The following is a 20745-nucleotide window of genomic DNA, read 5'->3' on the forward strand; positions in this document are numbered from 1 at the left end:
GTGCTTTTAACATTCTTCATTTATTACTTCTTTGTAAACCATTTATAGATGGAATTTTAATATAAAGTGGGACCAAATAAATCATGGAAAGATTGGTCTTGTGGTTAAGGCATAAAACTGCGACTCAGGAGATCTCGCTTCCAATATAACTTTCACCAAGATAATTAATCACTATTCCTCAGTTTCATATCTTTAATATTAGGTTAATAACACTTTATACCTCGCTGGGTTGTTATGAGGATTAAGTTAAGGTTTGTGAGGAGCCAAGATACTACAATGATGAGAGTCATACAACCATCTTTGCTCCTGTAACAAGCTCAGCTGATCTGGAATGGAGAATAAAAGTCTACATCTCTTGCATATTACAACAGTTAAAATTTGAAATCGTCTATAGGCAGCAGCTCTCTGCCAAGACAAAAGGCCAGGTAAGAAGGCACTGTACTAAGCTTGAATTTAGTGGAAGCTGCTCTTTACAATGTTTTAAAACAATGTTTTCTAAAAATTCAAAATTTCAAAGTTGTTTCTGCTTTACCAAACTAACCCATTCTTCATTTTTCACACAAAAAAATAATTAAAAATTGCTCATTTCCTGAAAAACAGGTTTCCAGTTAAAAAAAAAAATTTAGAGAATCATTTCAATAATGGAATGATTACATTTTTGCTAAAAAACTTTCAAAATATTTCCTGAAAAACTAAAAGAATTTCAAGAGATAACAGAAATTTGGGGTAGGGGCATTAAAGTCTATCTTTCTATTTAAAACATTTTTGTCTAAAATATTTCAACCAGCTCCAATCTTTATATACCTGGAGCCTGATTCTCCCTTGGCTTGTACCTGAACAAAGTAGGTGCCAAACGCTACCCAGGCAGAAGGGTGGACAGCGATTTAAATCAACTTCACATGACTGTAAAATACTACACAAAGTTCTGGACAGTGGAGAATCGGGCCTAAACACAAACTTCCCATAGTTTATTCCTTTTCAAATACACTTTACCTATGATCACCATTCATAAGCTTTTACTATACAGTACCACATATGCAAGAATGTACTGAGCACTGAGTAGATATTTTGTTCCACAGTAATTAAATTTAAGATATAATATTTGTACATCTAAAAAAACATTAAAGAATATCACTTGAACTGCATAGAATTGTAGAAATCCTACCTGGTACCTATCAGGAACATGGCCTTTTATTATGCTGGACACTTCATCAATTTCCAGACCTGCTCCTGATTTTTCTTCTATTCCCATTGTGTCACAGAAGATAATAGGCAGAGGTTTGCCATCTCTTCCATCTTTAACTGGGTAAGTCCTGTACTATTGGGGCAAAAAAAAGTAACATATCGAAATACATACCTAAAAAATCATATTTAGTGCCAGATTCTCTCTTATCCATATTGAGTAATACCTTTCTTCTCACAAGTACATGCATGGAATTCAGTGGGGGTAATCATGGACTATCTTTGGGTTTTCCAATTAGTGGGGAAAAAATGTTGATTTTTAACTAAGAGACTGTGCTTTAGTTTGGATGTTTATTAATTAGAAGCAAATATTTACCTGTGTTGTCACGCTAGTATTATCAGATCCTGCTATGGCTTGGCTTGTCACATAACCTCGGAAAACAGAATTCACAGAGTTGAAAAAACTGGACTTCCCAGCTCCAATTGGACCAAGAACCAAAATCCGAATCCGTGGCACTGAATTTAAATAAGGTTTGTAAGATCTGATTTCCTCCATTATTTTCCCTCTTTCCCTGTTAAGACAAAAAGATTTGCATAGTGTTAAACACCCATGAGATCACGCACATGTTTTGCACTGCATATAGGCACAGTGAATTCAGGACACTGCAAATATTCCTATCCCACTCCCATATACTCCATCTTTAACTATCATCAAACACAGTCTACTCAGGACTGTTGCACCAGCCAGAGTGACCACAGCTAATGGCGTCACACCAGGCATCATGTTGTTAAGTTCCTAGATCTGGCTCAATCCTGCAAATCCACAAATCTGAGGGGTGGCCCCACAGCCGCACCAGGTACAGTCAAAACATGCACCCCACCCCCACCCCGTAGGTGTCAATAGAGAGTTTGAGAGCATCCTGGGAACATGGCCAAAGAGCAGACAGTGGTGCTTTTGAATGTAACGAGCAACTGAAGAACAGCCAGATCTCTCTGAGATAATGACCTTCACACAAAGTCAAACCACTTTGACATGGTTTGGACATGGAATGGATCTTTAACTATGATATCCTCTAATTTTGAGTGCCCAATTTAAAATACCCTATGGCCTGATTTTCAGAAAGTGCTGAGTACCTATAGTTCCTCCTGAAGCCAGTGGGAGATTCAGGTGCTCAGCATACAAATCTGGCCTACAATGTCTCAACCTGGGTACCCCAAATCAGTGGTCAACTCTGAAACTTTTGAAAATGTATTCAATCAATGCTGCCTAAAAGAGTTGCTCTGACATGTCACAGGGGAATAAAATCTTTGTTGCAATGTGCTGACTCTGTCACCGGTAATGCAGCAAAGTTACATTCATTCATTCAAACAGGCTTAGAAGTAGACTAAAAGTTATTAAGAGGGTAGGACGAATCAGTTTTCACAACATATGTATATAGAGCATACAAGTTGTCATGCATTACACATGTATTCAGGTAACCAACTTCAGGTACCGTAAACCACCAAATGCAGCTTAGGTCTTGTAAGCTGTGCACTGTGAAAATATAGCAAATAAGCAAAATCAGGCAGAACTGACACATCTGAACCAATGTCTAGTATGTGTTCATTGGAGTGCAACTGTTGTCCAGGAGTGCAGCTGTCAACATAGCAAAGGAGTTTCTGAATAGGATGAGGTGAACAGTAATTCTCTACACTCATGGTGATAACATCAGGCACAGTGACTTCATGTTCCTGATTTTTGAAGTGAGGACAGTGGCATGCTTTATAGAAATGTCTTTTTCCACTGTTGACACATGGCATCTTTGACAAAAGATCCTCTACAGCTAACTTTGTACACCATACATGCTTAGCGGAAGCAAAATATTTTTTCATGGAAGATGCTTTAACTACCCAGATACCTGTTGAAAAAGTAAGACAGCAAAGCACGAAATGTCTAATAAGTTCTCTGAATGTGTTGGAGACTATGTGTTGTTTCAGATGGTGAAGGAAGTAAGCAGGAAGCAACCATTTAGATTTGATTCAGAATAACAGGGAGTAATTGGTTGCAAATCTGAAGGTAGAAGGCAATTTGGGTGAAAGTGATCATGAAATGACAGATTTCATGATTCTAAGGAAAGGAAGGAGTGAGAACAGCAGAATGAGAACAGTGGACCTCAAACTCAGAGAACTGGTAGGTAAGGTCCCATGGGAAGAAAATGTAAGGAAAAAGGATGTTCAGAAGCGGTGGCAGTTTTTCAGAGAGACAAAATAAATGCATAGCACAAAACTATCCAGATGTGAAGGAAAGGCAGCAAGAATAGTAAGAGGCCAATATGACATGAAGAATCAAAAAAGAACTGTACAAAAAGTGGAAACGTGGCAAATTGCTAAGGATGAGAACAGAAGAATAGCATAAGCAGGTAGGGACAAAATCAGAAAGGCTAAGGTACCAAATGAGTTACACCTAAAATGGGTGGATTTTAAAAGAAGATTTTTAAATATGATTTAAATTATAATAAGTTTTCTTTTTATAAATAAACCTGTTAAAATAAAATCTGAATTTAATACAAAAAATGTTAAGGCCAAAATGTATTATAATTTCTTGAAATATTTAAATTAAAGAATTAGTGTGCTGAAACCATGAGCCTCCATCAAAAACTTTGAGTTAAAGGCTGCTTTTCAAAATAAAGAAAGTATCAGGGGAAAAACATTTAACTTTTGAGGTCAAACTTTATAAATATGGCACAAGAGTAGCAATTAAGCAAAATATCATTCACTATTTTCTGACAAACTAAAAATGTACCATTAATAAGAATCTGAAAATATTAAGCTATATAGTTGTTTAATAGACACATATAATTATAGTGTACCTTCCTAGGTAGCAAAAAAAGAACCAAATTCAGTGTAAAGGTTCTATTTAGTTGTAAATCAACATGTTTTATTGGTTATATCAGCCAATGAGAATGCACCTTTCTTCAGAAAATAATGACTTTCCACTTGGTGATTTAGCTCAATCCACCTGCATAAAAGGCAATAAGAAGAGGCTCTATAAATATATTAGGGAGCAAGAGAAAGACAAGGGAACATGTAGATACACTACTTGGTAGGTGGGGAAGGAGAGCTAATAACAGTTGACGTCAAGATGTGTTTAATGCCTATTTTGCTTCAGTCTTCACTAAAAAGATAAATTGTGACCAGATACTTAACACAATTAATATGAACAAGGGGAAAGGGAAAGAAAAGGTTAAAGAGTAAGTTAGATGTATTCAAATTTTCGAAGACTGATGAAATTCACCCTAGGGTACATAAGGAACTAGGTGAAGCAATCTCAGAACCGTTAGCAATTATCTTTCAGAACTCATGGAGGGTAGGTGATGTCCCAGAGGGCTGGAAAAGAGCAAACATACTGTTTATCTTTAAAAAGAAGAACAAAGAGGACCTGGGGAGTTACAGTCAGCCTAATTTCAATACTTGGAAAGATACTGGAACAAATTATTGTACATCAATTTGTAAACATCATTCTAGAGGATAAGAGGGCGATAAAGAATAGCCAACATGAATTTATGAAGAACAAATCATGCCGCCTAACATAATCTCCTTCTTTGACAGGGTTACTGGCATAGTGGATCAGAAGAAAATCTGTAGACATGATATATCTTGATTTTAGTAAGGCTTTTGACACTACATGACATTCTCATAAGCAAATTACAGAAATGTGGTCTAGATGAAATTATATAAGGTGGGTGCAACACTGGTTAAAAGAGTGTGATGAAGTGGGAATTTTTCATAATATTTTGGATAAATATTGTGTGTGCCTCAGTTTCCCCTATGTACTGTATGATTAACTAGCTGGTGGGAAAACATGGTTTAGTTTTTGTAGCGATACAGGTATGACTTTCGCCTGGCTATCTGGGGCCTGGGCCCCATACCCATGCAAAGTCTCAGAAGACAATGGCCGCTCCGATTGCCCAGGTATTTGATGCCAGGCAACTAATGACATGGGACTGCCAAGCCCCTCTGCAGAAAGCCAGCCACTTTTGACCAGCTGGAGAAAAAAGAAAAAGGTGGCTAGCCAGGTGTTGAGAGGTTTGCCCAGGAAGAATAACAAAGGGAAGGAAGGATTGTATAAGTGTGGGCTGCTAGAAGCAAGACACACTCTTCTGGACTAGGACTCAAGGGGTGTCAGAGAGAGCTTGGGGCTCAGGACTGACCGAGATGGAATATTCTGTTACTCTCTCTGTTAACCAAGGACTTTCTACGCTGTGTTCCAGATATCTAATAAACCTTTCTGATTTTTACAATGCTGTCTGAGATTCACTTCAGATTAAAACAACGAGGAGTCCTTGTGGCACCTTAGCGACTAACAAATTTATTTGGGCATACGCTTTCGTGGACTAGAACCCACTTCATCAGATGCATGGAGTGAAAAATACAGAAGCAGGTATATTTATACATAGTACATGAAAAGATGGGAGTTGCCTTACCAGGTGGGCGGTTGGTCTAACAAGACTAAATATACCTGCTACGGTATTTTCCACTCCATGCATCTGATGAAGTGGGTTCTAGCCCATGAAAGCTTATGCCCAAATAAATTTGTTAGTCTCTACGGTACCACAAGGACTCCTCGTTGTTTTTGCTGATACAGACTAACACGGCTACCACTCTGAAACCTGACTCCAGATTAAGGAAATTAGGGGTGCATTGCTCCCTTTGGGTGTGCAAGCCTTCCCCAGGTGTCCAATTCAAATGGACTCTCTGAGGGGAGCTCACAGAGTTAAGCAGGGGTGCTGAGGGCTCAGAGGTTCGGTCCCAGGAGGCAGAGAATCCATGGGGCTTACCCCACTGACAGAATGTAACCCAAAGGGGGATAACACAGTGAAGGGGTCTTCTCGGGGACTGTTCTAGAGCTGTGCGAGAGCACCAGACCTGTGGATTCTGTGACAAAGAATTATATTTAAAGAGCAGTTATCAAGGTTTGCCATCATACTGAGTGGACACATCCAGTGGGGTTCCACATGGATTGGTCCTGGGTCCGGAAGTATTCCATATTTTCATTTATGACTTGAATAATGAAGTGGAGAATACATTTATAAAATATGTGGATGACACCAAGATGGGAGGGATTATAAGCACTTTGGAGGACAAGGTTAGAATTCAAATTAGCTTGACAAATTGGAGAACTGGTCTGAAATTAACAAAATGCAATTCAATAAAGACAAGGGCATAGTACTAAAATTAGGAAGGAAAATTCAAATGTGCAGCTACAATGGAAGTGGGGAGTAACTGGCTAGGCAGTAGTAATGCTGAAAAGGATCTGCAGGTTATTGTGGCTCACAAATTGAATACGAGTCAACAATGTGATGTAGTTGCAAAAACAGCTAATATCATTCTGGAGGCTGGTAACAGGAGTAACAAATGTAAGGCACAGAAGGGAAATGTTCCGATCTGCCCAGCACTGATGAGACTCCAGCTGGAGTACTGTGTCCAATTCTGGGCACTACAATTTAAGAAAGATGTGGACAAATTGGAAAGAGTCCAGAGGAGAGCCACAAAAATGATGAAAAGTTTAGAAAACCTGATCTATAAGAAAAAGCTAAAAATACTGGACATATTTAGACTTCAGAAAACAAGACTGAGGGAGGACTTTAAGATAAGAGTCTTCAAATACGTAAAGGGCTGTTATAAGGAGGAGGGTGATCAATTGTTCTCCATGTCCACTGAACGCAGGACAATAAGTAATGGGCTTAATCTGCAGCAAGGGAGATTTAGGTTAGGATATTCGGAAAACCTTTCTAAGTATAAGGACAGTTAAACTCTGGAATAGGCTTCCCAGGGAGGTTATACAATCCCCATCACTGGACGTTTTTAAGCACAGGGTAGATAAACACCTGTCAGGGATGATCTAGGTATATTTAGTCCTGCCTCAGTGCAGGGAGCTAGACTAGGTGACTTCTTGAGATCCCCTCCAGCCCCATATTACTATAATTCTATGGGGAGATGCACAGTGTTTTCTAAAAGTATCAAATACACAGTTTGCCACACTGTACCTATGCCACTCTGGGAATTGCCCAGATAAGTAACTAGCTGCTTAATCATGGTCTGTAATCCTCCGGAATGTCACTTTAAGTCTCTGCTATAGCAGACTCAGTGTGGCTAAAATAAACATAGCTTTTCATGAAGTTTATTTTGGTTCAGACATTAATTACTCATTTATATTTGATCTGTTCTGAAATCATCATTTTGTACTTATCCCCAGATTGTGAGGTGCTCAGATACTATGGTCATAGGTGCCATATTAGTACCTAAGAAACACGGATAAGCAACTCAGCAACACATGTCTGTCTACTCTAGCACCATCTAGTTAATTCCTAAAGTAACTCACATCACCACAGTATTTGGTGGCCACAGATCATGATAGTGATATATTACAACAGTTAACTTACTCAGTTGTCCAGGTAATTTTTCTCCATGGAGATTCCAGGAAACTGCTAATATCTAGGGGAAAGGAACATATAACATTAAGAGTACGAAGCTATAATTTCCTCAGTAAACATTTTCTCTTTTGGTATCAACTTACCTTCAACTCGATACACCTCACATTCCATAAGGCCTAGATCATTTCCATGCAGGTCAGCAACATTGAATGTGTAGTTGTTGTTAGAACTTGTTGCTGCTGCTGCTGTATTTTGGTTCAACAAATGTAGTGCTCCACCGCCAAAATTAGGGCCACTGGCACTATAGTCATATATAGCACCTGATGCAGTTTTAACAGGAATTTTTAGTGGGCTGAGCACACCCTCTTTGCCTTTTAATCTAAAGAGAAAAGCCTTCTCATCATTTATGTACCCTCCAGATGAAACATAGCTCTGACGTGTAAAGCCTCCAAAAATATAACCACTTCCATTATATGCTATTGCTACGGTTGGCCCTTGTGCATCACACTTGGCATGAAATATAGAAGCATTGTAACCATGGACGCTTGCTTTATAGAGAAGAGAGAATTGTCTGCCTCCCAACAAATCTTGCAGTTGCTTTACTTCATCTTGTGTTAATCTAGATTTGACACCAGCCATTCTTCTTACTCTAAAAAGACAGAAAAGATGTTACAAATACAAGTATAACAATAAGAAAAATCTATCATTTTTAACTCATCTCACCAAAGATGGAAGACAGTAGTGAAGGTCTTTGTTCCCCATGGAATAAAGTGGCGTTTTAGTAAATCATTATTATCATCATCATTAGCAGCTTTATTCCATGAGTATCTTGACTTTCCAACTGAGGGCATGTGTGTTGTGCCTCACACTGCGTTAGGCACTATCCAAACACATAGTTAGAGACAGTCCCTAACCCAAAAAGCCTACCGTCAAAATAAACAAGACAGACAAATAGTGGGAGAAAGATATTTTTATCCCCATTAACAGATGGGGGAAATGAAGCAGAGAGGGTCAGCTAGTATAAATCAGCATAGCTTCATGGACTTCACAGCAAAATACCTTTTCTGCCTGAATGGAGACAAAATATTCTTAAAATGTATAGCCCAATTTTGTTGCCTTTACTCAGGCAAAACTCCTATTGACTTCAATGCAAATCAGGCCCATTTTATCTAAATGGTGAAACCTTTCAAACTGTGACCTGATGCTCATCTTCCTTAGACTGGATAACTCCACAGACTTCACTGATTTATGGTGGTGTAAATGAGAGAAAATACATATTCACTGTCTCAAAAATATAATTCCCAGTTTATGAAGTGAATATTTTTCAATTTCCAATAACAAAAGCCTGGCATACCGGGTAAGACTAATAGTCCATCTAACCCGGTATCCTGTCTTCTGATAGTAATCAGTGCCAGATACTTCAGAGGAAATGAATAGAACAGGGCAATTTTGAGTGATCCATCCCCTATTGTCCAGTCCCAGCTTCTGACACTTGAGGCTTTAGGGACACCCAGAGCATAGGTTTGCATCCCTGATCATCTTCGATAATAATCATTGATGGACCTATCTCCATGAACTTACTTAATTCTTTTTTGAATCCAGTTATATTTTTGGCCTTCACAACATCTTCTGGCAACAAGTTCCACAGGTTGACGCTGCACTGTGTGAAGAAGTACTTTCTGTTTGTTTTAAAAATGCTGCCTATTAATTTCATTAGGTGACCCCCTAGTTCTTGTGTTATATGAAGGGGTAAATAACACTTTCCTAGTCACTTTTTCCATACCATTCATGATTTTATAGAACTCTATCATACCCCCCCTTAGTCATCTCTTTTCTAAATCAAACAGTATGAAAGTTGTTCCACACCCCTAATCATTTTTGTTGTCCTTCTCTGCACCTTTTCCAATACTGTTATATCTTTTTAGAGATGGGGTGACCATAACTGCACACAGTATTCAAAATGATTAAAGGTCTAGAAAACATGACCTCTGAGGGAAGATTGAAAAAATTGGGTTTGTTTAGTCTGGAAAAGAGAAGACTGAGAGGGGACATGATAACAGTTTTCAAGTATTTCTGGTGTATTAAAAAAATCCTGCTGGTTTTTATGTCTACACTAGTTGTTCTTCAATTTCTTTCTTGGCCTGCTTTATTGTATTTCTACTTGACCTGCCAAAGTTTATCCTCCTTTCTATTTTCCTCACTGGAATTTGACTTCCAATTTCTAAAGGATGCCTTTTTGCCTCTCACCACTCCTTTTACTCTGCTGTTTAGTCACAGTGGACCTTTGCTGCTTTTCTTTTCCTTTTTTTGTAATTTGGGGTGCACATTCCGTTTGAGCCTCTATTATGCTGTTTTTAAATAGTCTCCAGGCAATTTGAAGGCAATTCACCCTTGTGGCTGTTTCTTTAAATTTCCATTTAACTAGCTTCATCATTTTTGTGGTTCCCCTTTTTGAAGTTAAAGGCTATTGTGGTGGGTGTCCTTGGCATCTTCCCCCTCCAATGATGTTAAGTTTAACACTATGGTCACTATGACTAGTTCAGCTACATTCACCTCTTGGACCAGATCCCGTGTCCCACTTAGGACTAAATCCAGAATTGCCTCTCCCCTTGTGGGTTCCAGGACAAGTTGCTCCATGAAGCAGTCATTTATGGTGCCTAGAAATTTTACCTCTGCAGCCCTTCCTGAGGCAACATACACCCAGTCAATAGGAGGATAGTTGAAAAAATCCCTTATCAATGTATTTTCTGCCTTTGTCGCCTTTCTCTGAATATTTCACACTCATTGTTACTATACCAGTCAGATGGCTGGTAGTATATTCATACTGCTACACTCTTCCATCCATCTTCAAGGATGGAATTACTGTCCATAGAGATTCTACGGTACAGTTTGATTCATTTAAGATTTTTACTGTGACACTACTCCACCAATGAGCTCCTCTGTCATTCCTATATATTTTGCATCCTGGCCAGTTAATGACCAGCTGAAAGCACAGAGCCAGTCCTGCAAATCCTAACCTGAAAGCTACTTGTATGAGCAAAGTGTGTAGGGTTTATTGTCTGCATAACCACACAAGATTAGTTTAATAATTCTGAAGCTAATGTAGCAAGTAGGAAGAATTAACGAACACATCAATGTTATTTGTGTTTTCACCTTGCCACGTTTCATTTCTTCTTTCACTGTACTGTTTCTGTGGACTGACACAGAGGCTAACACACCTCCAACAATTGTTCTTTTTTAAGTTCTCTTAATATTTTCCAGAGGGATGGGGGGGTTGTTGTTTTTTCCGTACTGACTGCTCCTCTGCCAGAAGAAATCTTTGTTGTGCAGCAAGACTGTGGGGGGGGGGGGGGGGGTACATCAAGAATGACTTCTCTTGCAACGGTAAGCCAATTTCTCTGCTCTCTATTTAAATATATTGCCCTGAAGAGGATGATCCAGGGTTCAATTATTACCAGTAAAATCTTAGGAATATTTAGTTTAGAAAAGACTATTAGAGTTAGAATTACTTGAAAGTTCTTTATCTAGCCTGTAGGTGGAGCTAGAGTGTTATGGTTATCCGATGAAGTGAGCTGTAGCTCATGAAAGCTTATGCTCAAATAAATTTGTTAGTCTCTAAGCCCTGGTCTACACTAGAAATTTAGGTCGAATTTAGCAGCGTTAAATCGATGTAAACCTGCACCCACCCACACGATGAAGCCCTTTATTTCGACTTAAAGGGCTCTTAAAATCGATTTCCTTACTCCACCCCTGACAAGTGGATTAGCGCTTAAATCGGCCTTGCCAGCTCGAATTTGGGGTACTGTGGACACAATTCAATGGTATTGGCCTCCGGGAGCTATCCCAGAGTGCTCCATTGTGACCGCTCTGGACAGCACTCTCAACTCAGATGCACTGGCCAGGTAGACAGGAAAAGAACTGCAAACTTTTGAATCTCATTTCCTGTTTGGCCAGCGTGGCAAGCTTCTGGTGACCATGCAGAGCTCATCAGCAGAGGTGACCATGATGGAGTCCCAGAATCGCAAAAGAGCTCCAGCATGGACCGAACGGGAGGTACGGGATCTGATCGCTGTTTGGGGAGAGGAATCCGTGCTATCAGAACTCCGTTCCAGTTTTCAAAATGCCAAAACCTTTGTCAAAATCTCCCAGGGCATGAAGGACAGAGGCCATAACAGGGACCCGAAGCAGTGCCGCATGAAACTTAAGTAGCTGAGGCAAGCCTACCAGAAAATTAGAGAGGCGAACGGCTGCTCCGGGTCAGAGCCCCAAACATGCCGCTTCTATGATGAGCTGCATGCCATTTTAGGGGGTTCAGCCACCACTATCCCAGCCGTGTTGTTTGACTCCTTCAATGGAGATGGAGGCAACACGGAAGCAGGTTTTGGGGACGAAGATGATGATGATGAGGTTGTAGATAGCTCACAGCAAGCAAGCGGAGAAACCGGTTTTCCCGACAGCCAGGAACTGTTTCTCACCCTGGACCTGGAGCCAGTACCCCCTGAACCCACCCAAGGCTGCTTCCTGGACCCAGCAGGTGGAGAAGGGACCTCTGGTGAGTGTACCTTTTAAAATACAATACATGGTTTAAAAGCAAGCATGTGAAAGGATTACTTTGCCCTGGCATTCGCGGCTCTCCTGGATGTACTCCCAAAGCCTTTGCAAAAGGTTTCTGGGGAGGGCAGCCTTATTGCGTCCTTCATGGTAGGACACTTTACCACTCCAGGCCAGTAACACGTACTTGGGAATCATTGTACAACAAAGCATTGCAGTGTATGTTTGCTGGCGTTCAAACAACATGCGTTCTTTATCTCTCTGTGTTATCCTCAGGAAAGTGAGATATAATTCATGGTCACCTGGTTGAAATAGAGTGCTTTTCTTCAGGGGACACTCAGAGGAGCCCGTTCCTGCTGGGCTGTTTGCCTGTGGCTAAACAGAAATGTTCCCCGCTGTTAGCCATGGGGAGGGTTGAGGGGGTAGCCATGCGGTGGGGGGAGGCAAAATGCGACCTTGTAACGAAAGCACATGTGCTATGTATGTAATGTTAACAGCAAGGTTTACCCTGAAAGACTGTAGCCACTGTTTTATAAAATGTGTCTTTTTAAATACCACTGTCCCTTTTTTTTTCTCCACCAGCTGCATGTGTTTCAATGATCACAGGATCTTCTCCTTCCCAGAGGCTAGTGAAGATTAGAAAGAAAAAAAAACGCACTCGAGATGAAATGTTCTCCAAACTCATGCTGTCCTCCCGCACTGACAGAGCACAGACGAATGCGTGGAGGCAAATAATGTCAGAGTGCAGGAAAGCACAAAATGACCGGGAGGAGAGGTGGCGGGCTGAAGAGAGTAAGTGGCAGGCTGAAGACAGGGCTGAAGCTCAAATGTGACAGCAGCATGATGAGAGGAGGCAGGATTCAATGCTGAGGCTGCTGGAGGACCAAACCAGTATGCTCCAGTGTATGGTTGAGCTGCAGCAAAGGTAGCTGCAGCACAGACTGCCACTGCAGCCCCTCTGTAACCAACCGCCCTCCTCCCCAAGTTCCATAGCCTCCACACCCAGACGCCCAAGAACGCGTTGGGGGGGCCACCGGCCAACCAGCCACTCCGCCACAGAGGATTGCCCAAAAAAAAGAAGGCTGTCATTCAATAAATTTTAAAGTTGTAAAGTGGCATTTTCCTTCCCTCCTCCACCACCCCTCCTGGGCTACCTTGGTAGTCATCTCCCTATTTGTGTGATGAATGAATAAAGAATGCATGAATGTGAAGCAACAATGACTTTATTGCCTCTGCAAGCGGTGATCGAAGGGAGGAGGGGAGGGTGGTTAGCTTACAGGGAAGTAGAGTGAACCAAGGGGCGGGGGGTTTCATCAAGGAGAAACAAACAGAACTTTTACACCGTAGCCTGGCCAGTCATGAAACTGGTTTTTAAAGCTTCTCTGATGCGTACCGCGCCCTCCTGTGCTCTTCTAACCGCCCTGGTGTCTGGCTGCGCGTAACCAGCAGCCAGGCGATTTGCCTCAGACTCCCACACCGCCATAAACGTCTCCCCCTTACTCTCACAGATATTGTGGAGCACACAGCAAGCAGTAATAACAGTGGGAATATTGGTTTCGCTGAGGTCTAAGCGAGTCAGTAAACTGCGCCAGCGCGCCTTTAAACGTCCAAATGCACACTCTACCACCATTCTGCACTTGCTCAGCCTGTAGTTGAACAGCTCCCGACTACTGTCCAGGCTGCCTGTGTACGGCTTCATGAGCCATGGCATTAAGGGGTAGGCTGGGTCCCCAGGTATACATATAGGCATTTCAACATCCCCAACAGTTATTTTCTGGTCTGGGAATAAAGTCCCTTCCTGCAGCTTTTGAAACAGACCAGAGTTCCTGAAGATGCGAGCGTCATGGACCTTTCCTGGCCATCCCACGTTGATGTTGGTGAAACGTCCCTTGTGATCCACCAGAGCTTGCAGCACTATTGAAAAGTACCCCTTGAGGTTTATGTACTCGGCGGCTTGCTGCTCCGGTACCAAGATAGGGATATGGGTTCCCTCTATGGCCCCACCACAGTTAGGGAATCCCATTGCAGCAAAGCCATCCACTATGACCTGCACATTTCCCAGGGTCACTACCCTTGATATCAGCAGATCTTTGATTGCGTGGGCTACTTGCATCACAGCAGCCCCCACAGTAGATTTGCCCACTCCAAATTGATTCCCAACTGACCGGTAGCTGTCTGGCGTTGCAAGCTTCCACAGGGCTATCGCCACTCGCTTCTCAACTGTGAGGGCTGCTCTCATCTTGGTATTCATGCGCCTCAGGGCAGGGGAAAGCAAGTCACAAAGTTCCATGAAAGTGTCCTTACGCATGCGAAAGTTTCGCAGCCACTGGGAATCGTCCCAGACCTGCAACACTATGCGGTCCCACCAGTCTGTGCTTGTTTCCCGAGCCCAGAATCGGCGTTCCACAGCATGAACCTGCCCCATTAGCACCATGATGCATGCATTGGCAGGGCCCATGCTTTCAGAGAAATCTGTGTCCATGTCCTGATCACTCACGTGACCGCGCTGACGTCGCCTCCTCGCCCGGTATCGCTTTGCCAGGTTCTGGTGCTGCATATACTGCTGGATAATGCGTGTGATGTTTAATGTGCTCCTAATTGCCAAAGTGAGCTGAGCGGCCTCCATGCTTGCCTTGGTATGGCGTCCGCACAGAAAAAAGGCGCGGAACGATTGTCTGCCGTTGCTCTGACACAGGGAGGGGCGACTGACGACATGGCTTACAGAGTTGGCTTCAGGGAGCTAAAATCAACAAAGGGGGTGGCTTTACATCAAGGAGTATTTCAGGCAGGACTTCACGGAGGGCTCCAATAAGAAATGGTGCACCTAAGTTATTGTTCTTATTGGAACAAGGAGGTTAGTCTGGCCTCTGATTGATACATGGCTAGATTTACCTCGCTGCACCTTCCCTGTGAGTGACTGCAGTGTGACCTAGAGGAATGAGTCCCCTAGATGGGGGAGGAGGCAAATGAGTACAAAACAAATCTGGTCTATTTCTTGTTTTGACCCACTCCATCTATCTTTTACATCTTTGGCTGGCAGCAGATGGTGCAGAAGGACTGCATGCCATCCACATCTCCTGGCTGCTCGGCAAAAGATGGTGCAATAGGACTGCTAGCAATCCGTATCGCCTGCCCGCTCACCATAAGACGGTTCAATAGGACTGACTGCAGGACTAAAGAGAATGACCTGGTCAAGTCACTCCAAATTTAGTCCCTGCGCCCATGTCTGCCCAGGCGCTCCCAGCCGACGTGGCCAGGAGCACCTCGGACACGACGAGGACGACTACCAGTCGTACTGTACCATCTGCTGCCACAAGGCAAGAGGTTGCTGCTACTGTGTAGCAATGCCGTACCGCGTCTGCCAGCACCCAGGAGACATACGGTGACGGTTATCTGAGCCGGCTCCATGCTTGCCGTGGTATGGCGTCTGCACAGGTAACTCAGGAAAAAAGGCGCGAAATGATTGTCTGCCCTTGCTTTCACGGAGGGAGGGAGGGAACGGGGGCCTGACGATATGTACCCAGAACCACCCGCGACAATGTTTTGGCCCCATCAGAGTGCTCCATTGTGACTGCTCTGGACAGCACTCTCAACTCAGATGCACGATTGTTTGCCGTTGCTCTGACGCAGGGAGGGGCGACTGAGGAAACGGCTTACAGGGTTGGCTTCAGGGAGCTAAAATCAACAAAGGGGGTGGCTTTACATCAAGGAGTATTTCAGGTAGGACTTCACGGAGGGTTCCAATAAGAAATGGTGCACCTAAGTTATTTTTCTTATTGGAACAAGGAGGTTAGCCTGGCCTCTGATTGATACATGGCTAGATTTACCTCACTGCACCTTCTCTGTGAGTGACTACAGTGCAACCTAGAGGAATGAGTCCCCTAGACAGGGGAGGGGGGGAAGCAAATGAGTACAAAACAAATCTGGTCTATTTCTTGTTTTGATCCACTCCATCTATCTTTTACATCTTTGGCTGGCAGCAGACGGTGCAGAAGGACTGCATGCCATCCACATCTCATGGCTGCTCGGCAGAAGATGGTACAGTACGACTGCTAGCCATCCTCATCTCTTGCCTGCCCGGCAGAAGATGGTACAGTACGACTGCTAGCAATCCGTATCGCCTGCCTGCTCACCATAAGACGGTTCAATTGGACTGATGCAGGACTAAAGAGAATGACCTGGTCAAGTCACTCCAAATTTAGTCCCTGCGCCCATGTCTGCCCAGGTGCTCCCAGCCAACGTGGCCAGGAGCACCTCGGACACGATGATGACGGCTACCAGTCGTATTGCACCGTCTGCTGCCAGAAGGCAATGGGTTGCTGCTACTGTGTAGCAATGCCGTACCGCGTCTGCCAGCACCCTGGAGACATACGGTGACGGTTACCTGAGCGGGCTCCATGCTTGCCGTGGTATGGCGTCTGCACAGGTAACTCAGGAAAAAAGGTGCGAAATGATTGTCTGCCCTTGCTTTCACGGAGGGAGGGAGGGAACGGGGGCCTGACGATATGTACCTGCGACAATGTTTTAGCCCCATCAGGCATTGGGATCTCAACCCAGAATTCCAATGGGCAGCGGAGACTGCGAGAACTGTGGGATAGCTACCCACAGTGCAACGCTCCAGAAGTCGACTCTAGCCTTGGTACTGTGGAAGCGCTCCGCCGAGTTAATGCACGTAATGCACTTAGAGCATTTTCTGTGGGGACACACACACTCGAATATATAAAACCGATTTCTAAAAAACCGACTTCTATAAATTCGACCTTATTCCGTAGTGTAGACATACCCTAAGGTTTCAGAGTAACAGCCGTGTTAGTCTGTATTCACAAAAAGAAAAGGAGGACTTGTGGCATCTTTAGAGACTAACGAATTTATTTGCATCCGATGAAGTGAGCTGTAGCTCACGAAAGCTTATGCTCAAATAAATTGGTTAGTCTCTAAGGTGCCACAAGTACTCCTTTTCTTTTTGTGAATACAGACTAACACGGCTGCTACTCTGAAACCTGTCATGGTTAACATTGTTGCCCCAAATGCCCAGTTTCGACCTAAGCTTCAAAGCTGATGTTACCCTGAATAAAACAAGAGTTACATTACTGTACCATGCATATAGGTATAACTTGAACCTGATCTTATATACTACCATATTCACACCTCTGCATCCACATTCAAGAGCAGATTTTTGCCCTTCTGTGGGTATTAGTTGAAGGAATAGTAGGGGGACTATTTTACTACCTGTCTTGTGGTTATATCACAAAGTGACAGGATTTGGCACTCAGCAGCCAGTGCTGCTGTCCATCGCTGCTGAATGCCAACTTCCCCTAGGTCTCTGTAGCAGAGGCTTTGCTAACATGTTCAGTGTGAAACAAGGAGATTTCTTTTAAACAGTGCTTTTAGCTCAGAGGTGATGTTATGGAACAAGGGAATCCAGAATAGGATGGATGTTATTTTCACCTCATTGGTAGCTGGCACAACTCTCTCATTCTGGCTCTTCAATCACACTTCCTCCTTGCTCAGCACAGTTAACGTATAAATGGCTTTCTGAAGCCTGGCCTGGGATATGCAGGACTCCACCGGCTAAAGTGATCAATATCTGGTTTAACTATCCTCTGGTCTGATCTGAAAGACATAACTTCGCGTTTTGATCGCAAGAATTGCTTTAACGAAGCTACAACGCAAGTGTAAAGGCTTGGGGAAGGGGAAGGGAAGCTTTAAGCTTCATCTTCCTGCTCCTGGCACCAGCTACACGTTAGAGCCTAGCATCACAGAAAGTGAAATTTTCCGACCGCAGCCTCCCGGCACGTAAAAACCAACCCTCTCGATCCGTCTTAGCATTTTAAGCGTTCAGAGTGTAGATACTCCAAGATATGGGCTCTTACCGTGCAAGCCCGCCTGTTGGGAAGCCTCAGTGCGGAGAAGAAACGAAACTGAAAGTCAAGCCTTTGTTCTCTCCACCCTTGCCGCCAAGACCAAAGCAGCCAATGGTGTTGGATTTCTCCTGTCTCCCGGGCGGGGGCTGCCAGCCCCTTTCAAGTGACCAGCTCAGAGACTCTTCACTGAACCAGAAAAGAAAGATGATGTGACCTCCAGCTTCCAGTGAGAACCAGTGCCACTCATGGTGTGATAACAAGGAAAGGAAAGGGTTAGACTTCGAAATAAAGAGTTATTGCAAAGTATTGTTTAAAAGTGAAGGTTTTGTGGGTGAAATCCTGGCTCCATTGGAAGCTTTGCTATGAGTGCCCGGAGTTTACCCTGCAAGTGCTAAGTAGGGTACAAATCGGAATGGCAGCACGGCTCACCATAGGTGCTGGAAGTGGGGGTGCTGCTACCCCCTGGCCTGAAGTAGTTTCCATTATATGCAGGGTTTAGAGTTTGGTTCAATGGCTCTCAGCACGCCCTCAATAAAAATAGTTCCAGCTCACCTGGCACTGCCTTGGTGTCAATGGGCCAGGCAGTAGAGAATCAGACCCTAGCTCTCTATAAACGCAATGAAAGGCTTTGGTAGGAGGCAGGATTTTGTCTGAAAGCTTCATTGTTTAGGGGTGCTGCTTTCATGGTATGCATTTGATCTTTGCAGTTAAAAGCTAGACCCTTCTCTAACACGGGGGCAGTCAGAGGCAGCATATTTCTGCCCAGGGCAGCCTGGGAGTGCCCATTCCATTGACACCTCACACCCACGCTGAATGCCTACTGGAAATAGCATCATCTTTTTAATACTATTTTCTCAGGTGAAAGAAAAGATCAGGAAGGCTTGGGTGGGGCCTGGCTTCTCCAGAAGCCAAGCACAGGACAGCCATACCCTTCTGGCAAGGACTGTATGAGACAGGAGCCTCACAGGCAGGAGAGAGTCTAGCACCCATTTCCCCTGTCCATTTCCCACAATGCCAATGCACATCAGGGGCAGGGTTTCCCTGACTCTCCCTGTCCCGCTCTCCCTTGCTCCTCCCACTCGCTCTCTCTCTCCTACGCAGAGAGTGGAGAAGAGGGTGGGAAAGGAGCAGAAAGAGAGAGGAATGACTGAAGAGGAGCAGATTCTGAGGATGGGGTATGGAATGCAAGGGGGCAAGAGAGGCAGTGAAGGAGGAAATGGGAGGGTGGAGGCTGTTCAGCTGAGCCAGCTAACTTCCTGGACACAGGAAGAGAGAGAGAAGACTGGTTGTGAGGGAGGAGGGGGAGAATCGGTTCAGGCAATTTTTACTTACCCAAGGTTCCTTCCCCTGGGTCAGGCTTGCCCAGGCTCGACTGTTGGGACTGACTGGACTGCAGTGGAATCTTGAAGAGGTCCTGCTTCATGGCATAGCTGGAATTCTCACATGGTCCTCCTCCTCCTCCTCCTCCTTGCCCTCGCTGTTCATGCCAGGGGCCTGAGACTCAGGCTCCTTGGAGGTATCCATAGTGGTGTGCAGGGTAGCAGGGGGTTCTCCCCCAAGTACGGCATGCAGCTCTTTGTAAAAGCAGCGTTCTGAAGTTCAGCACCAGATTGATTGTGGCCTTCTTGGCTTTCTGTTATTCCTGCCACAGATCCTCCATCGTTGTGCCACAATGCTGCTGATCCCTGTCATATCCCTTCCCCTGCAGCCCCTGTGCAATAGATGTCCATGTTTCTACAGATGGTCCGTAGCTATGCTTGCACAGCATCTCCCCACAGGCGGAGGAGATCCAATATCTCCTGTATACTACATGCCGGAGTGTGTCAGGAGCATGTAACTGGCATGGTCAGCTGGCAGTTGCACACAACAATGGAGGCCTGCTAGGTGTGCTCATCCACATAGGCAATCAGGAAAAGTCTTTTCAAAAATTCACATAGTTTTAAATGGAGGAGGAGGGGAGCGTCTGGTCGTGACCCCTGGGCAGTGGATTTAACAATTGTGACCAGATCAATCAGTGTCAGACATTTTTACCATATTTGCTATAAATGGTTGTGTGGTCTTCTCTGCACTTGTATTCAGGAACTTTAATGCTAAGATCAGTGACAGCAAGAGCACAAGACAATTTAAGAAATAAACATCTTCTGCGTTCCTTATATAACATCAACAACAGGATCAGTTGGTTAGGTAAGAAGCTGTTGGTGGTACAGGACTGGTTTCTAGTTGCAATAATAAATTATTCTCTTACTTTAATACCAGCCTGTACCCACAGATCTTTATACTAATGCAAACAAGTTACAATTAAACTACTGTCAAACATGAAGAATGGAGTAATAACAGTGAACATTTATTAATGTTTCCGAATTTATTCTTTCTATCAAAACAAATAGTAAAAATCAAAAAAGCTAATGGTAATGTGGAAATTGGTTTTAAACCAAAATGCTTGCTTGACTTTTGTTTATCTTTACTTAGCCATGATTTTTTCCATGATGCATCACAATAGTTCTTAGTTAGTGTTCACAACAAAGTCAGGATTGTCCCCATTGGTCTGGTAAGAAATTTTTAAATATAAGTAAGAAAAGTGTAAGTTGGGGTCGATAAAGTCAAGAAAGACAATGAAAATGGTTAAAGCAGCAGTGGGAATTTCAATGGGTCCAACTCTGCAAATAAATCCCAATGCACAGACCCTTACTTCTACATAGAATCTCATTGAAATCATATGAGATCCCCATAAAGAA

At 43.5% G+C, this 20745-nt stretch overlaps 1 protein-coding gene across 1 annotated transcript in view; it reads right to left on the reverse strand.

Annotated features, from left to right (window-relative positions):
* The window catches only part of LOC140916135 (interferon-induced protein 44-like), a 30085-nt gene extending 11981 nt beyond the window's left edge, over positions 1–18104 (reverse strand). Inside the window, exons 1-5 of the mRNA XM_073357261.2 lie at positions 18020–18104; positions 7739–8244; positions 7605–7656; positions 1559–1754; positions 1166–1318 (exon numbers count right to left, since the gene is read on the reverse strand). Coding sequence (XP_073213362.2) covers positions 1166–1318; positions 1559–1754; positions 7605–7656; positions 7739–8234 — 897 coding nt within the window. The 5' untranslated portion in view covers positions 8235–8244; positions 18020–18104. The remainder of the gene's footprint in view (positions 1–1165; positions 1319–1558; positions 1755–7604; positions 7657–7738; positions 8245–18019) is intronic.
* Positions 18105–20745: the final 2641 nt, after the last annotated feature.

Source organism: Lepidochelys kempii, chromosome 8 (assembly GCF_965140285.1).
Source record: "Lepidochelys kempii isolate rLepKem1 chromosome 8, rLepKem1.hap1, whole genome shotgun sequence".
Lineage (NCBI taxonomy): Eukaryota > Metazoa > Chordata > Testudines > Cheloniidae > Lepidochelys > Lepidochelys kempii.